The following is a 3,256-nucleotide window of genomic DNA, read 5'->3' as shown; positions in this document are numbered from 1 at the left end:
CAAAATTCACATTTTCTTTTAACTTCTTAACATGTATATACTATACATTTTGAAATAATGGTTCCGATATATTTTTCACTTTTAACATGAACGTCAACTTGTATTTCATATGTAAATGTTTATTACTATTTAGTTTATGTACGGTAGGCCTACTGTATAATGTAATAATGTATATAATCTGGTGGATGTTGTGATACATTAAAATCTTATCTATCTTATAGTTAAAACATTATTTTCGGTCATAATACCACTTTCAAATATTTGCAATTAATTTGATTTGAATTAATATTTTGCACAATAAAATATGTATATTGAATATTCCCCGTATTATAAAACCCTACAATTTAGAGCGGTTTTCTTCCTGGTTAATCGAGACTATATCACGTGATACGCGACATAAAAATGGCTACCCCCGTACGTCAATACACGGGGAAGCTTCTAGCTGTAACAACCTATTTACGATGCAGGGCTACAATTTCATCACGTTCAACAGTTTTCTTAACAATCAGGCATCAGAAGAAGAAAATGTTTACAGCTAAAACAGTCGCAACACCATGTTTGGTTGCAGGACAAAGAGTACGTAATTTTATTGTGGCATCATGCGGATTATCCATTGCTACTTTGGGTTTCGCTTTTTTGAAACCGGCCGAATGTAGTAACAGAGATAGTGATAGACACTTAGAACTACTAAATGCAATCAAAGATAATAACTTGTATGAAATCCAGAGATTATTGAAGGATAAAGTGTCGCCAGATTGTAGACATGTGTTGGGTTGGACAGCTCTCCAATTGGCAGCTGTTAATCGGAATATCAAAGCCCTCCATCTGTTACTTGATGCAGGGGCGGATCCGAATCTCGGAGACGAATTTGTGAATATAAATGTCACGTCTAGGGAGAAGAAATTGAACACGTTACAAGTGTTGCTGTCACGGGAAGAAGATTTTTGTGACAGATTAAATAACAGTGTTAATTTTAAAGACAGTACTGCCCTTCATTATGCCGTTTTAGTCGAGGATAAGGATGTTGTAGAAGCTTTATTAAAAGCTGGGGCTGACCCAACTAAAGAAAATGCGTTAGGTCATAAGCCAATTGCGTACGCCAGATCACCCGCTGTAAAAAATATTCTCAAGAATTACGAAAAAGATTTCCATGAAATAAAAGCCCAAAACGAAGCGGAGGAAAGACGAAAATATCCTTTAGAGAATCGAATAAGAGAAGTGATTATTGGACAAGAAATAGCCATTAATACTGTTGCATCAGCCATACGGAGAAAAGAAAATGGCTGGTACGATGAGGACACACCCTTAGTATTCCTATTTTTAGGATCGTCGGGTATCGGAAAAACTGAACTGGCTAAACAAGTGGCTAAATATCTCCACAAAGATTCCAAAAAGGGATTTATCCGAATTGATATGTCCGAATATCAGGAGAAACACGAGGTTGCTAAGTTCATTGGATCTCCGCCTGGTTACGTTGGACACGAAGAAGGCGGTCAGTTAACTAAAAAATTAAAGCAATGTCCAACGGCTGTTGTTTTGTTTGATGAAGTGGACAAAGCTCACCCCGATGTCCTGACGATAATGTTGCAACTCTTTGATGAAGGACGATTAACTGACGGTAAAGGAAAAACAATAGAATGCAAAGACGCCATCTTTATCATGACCTCTAACCTCGCCAGTGAAGAAATCGCACAGCATGCTTTGGATCTACGCGAGGAAGCGAAATTAGCAAATAAACAAAAGAGTACTGGTGTTGATAACAGCGAAATACTGGAAATGGTAACGATATCCAGAAATTTCAAAGATAAAGTCGTCCGACCGATCTTGAAGCGAAGTTTCAGACGAGACGAATTCTTGGGAAGAATCAGTGAAATTGTGTACTTTTTGCCCTTTTCCCGATTAGAGCTGAGCAAGCTAGTCACAAATGAACTGGAATTCTGGTCTAAAAGAGCCAAGGCTAAGCATAACATTGAGTTACAATGGGATCACCATGTTGTAGATGTTTTAGCCGATGGTTATGATGTTCATTACGGAGCGAGATCCATCAAGCACGAGGTGGAACGGCAAGTTGTAACACAGCTAGCCATGGCCCACGAGCAGCAGTTGATATCCAAAGGTTGCTCGATTCGTTTGGTCGTACCCAATCCTAGCGATCCAACCAAGTCCCTTGATTCTAAATCATCTGACCAGTTGAACAATCGAGTGATAAAACTACAAATACGAAAACAAGGTTCTAAAGAATTTAAAGACTTGGACTTCAAAAATCCATCAAAAAGACTTGCAGATGCAAATAGCTTTGTTTCATGATGAGTGCGTTTTTTTTTATAAATCCATTTAGTGGTTTGAGAATGATTAAAAGAGGTATTTTTGATAAGTCTTAATAAACCAAGGATAATAGATTTTTGTGTGGTTTCTTTAGTGGAATAGGTTATTTATTTAGGCCTGAAATGTTATATATATTATATACTAGACATTAATTAACTTATCCAGACCATAAACAACTCTAGATGGCATCGCTAGCCTGCAATATTTACTGGATTTGAATTGGATCTGCTGCTCAACGCCCATTCATGATTAAATCAAAAAATGGATAATTGAGACTATGTTTTTTATCATACCTACTTTAGTAATGATGATCGAGGCTAGGCCTAAAATTCAATGCTAAATTTTCGGTTCAGAGTGGATCAATTTGACTGAAATTTTTAGCAAATTCCCTTTACATCATCTAGTTTTTAACTGCCAGCTCTTTATCTAATCTCCCATAATGTATCATTTAAATTTTATTATTTTATTGTATTTACGACAGCACTTGATTTTATAATGTCCGCTATGCTTTACACTAATTTTGAACAAATCCGATTAAAACTGTAGCCTCTATCGTTTTCACGCGGACTTGGCAAAGGGGGTATGTCTGGAAAGACAAATCGCAGAATGCAGTATATCGTCCTCACATGACCCAATGATTCCCACTAAATTTGAAAAGAATCCGATAAAAACTACAGCTTTTTATACGTCCATAAAAATTTCGGGTTTACAGAGAGCGCCGGTCTTTCTTGAGAGGCGAAGAGAGTGGAGCTAACCATGCCCCCCCCCCCCCTCCACACACACACACCCACCCACACACACACCCCTCAAAAGAAAATTTTGGAATATTTGACGGCTGCAAACACGTTTTCCTGCTATTTCGGCCCGTGAACAAAGTAACTTCAAAGTGGTCTAATATAGCCTTATTAAGGTGGCTGACTCGAATTCCAAT

General features: G+C 37.5%; 1 protein-coding gene across 1 annotated transcript; it reads left to right on the top strand.

Annotated features, from left to right (window-relative positions):
- The first annotated feature begins 396 nt into the window (after positions 1–396).
- LOC126831645 (caseinolytic peptidase B protein homolog) lies at positions 397–2,399 on the top strand. The gene has a single exon (XM_050562252.2). It carries the CDS (start codon positions 403–405, stop codon positions 2,305–2,307), a length of 1,905 nt encoding a protein of 634 aa, XP_050418209.1. The 5' UTR covers positions 397–402; the 3' UTR covers positions 2,308–2,399.
- The last annotated feature ends 857 nt before the right edge of the window (positions 2,400–3,256 follow it).

This window comes from Patella vulgata, chromosome 9, assembly GCF_932274485.2.
Source record: "Patella vulgata chromosome 9, xgPatVulg1.2, whole genome shotgun sequence".
In the NCBI taxonomy this organism is placed as follows: Eukaryota; Metazoa; Mollusca; class Gastropoda; family Patellidae; genus Patella; species Patella vulgata.
This window is presented reverse-complemented; position numbering and strand designations above follow the sequence as displayed.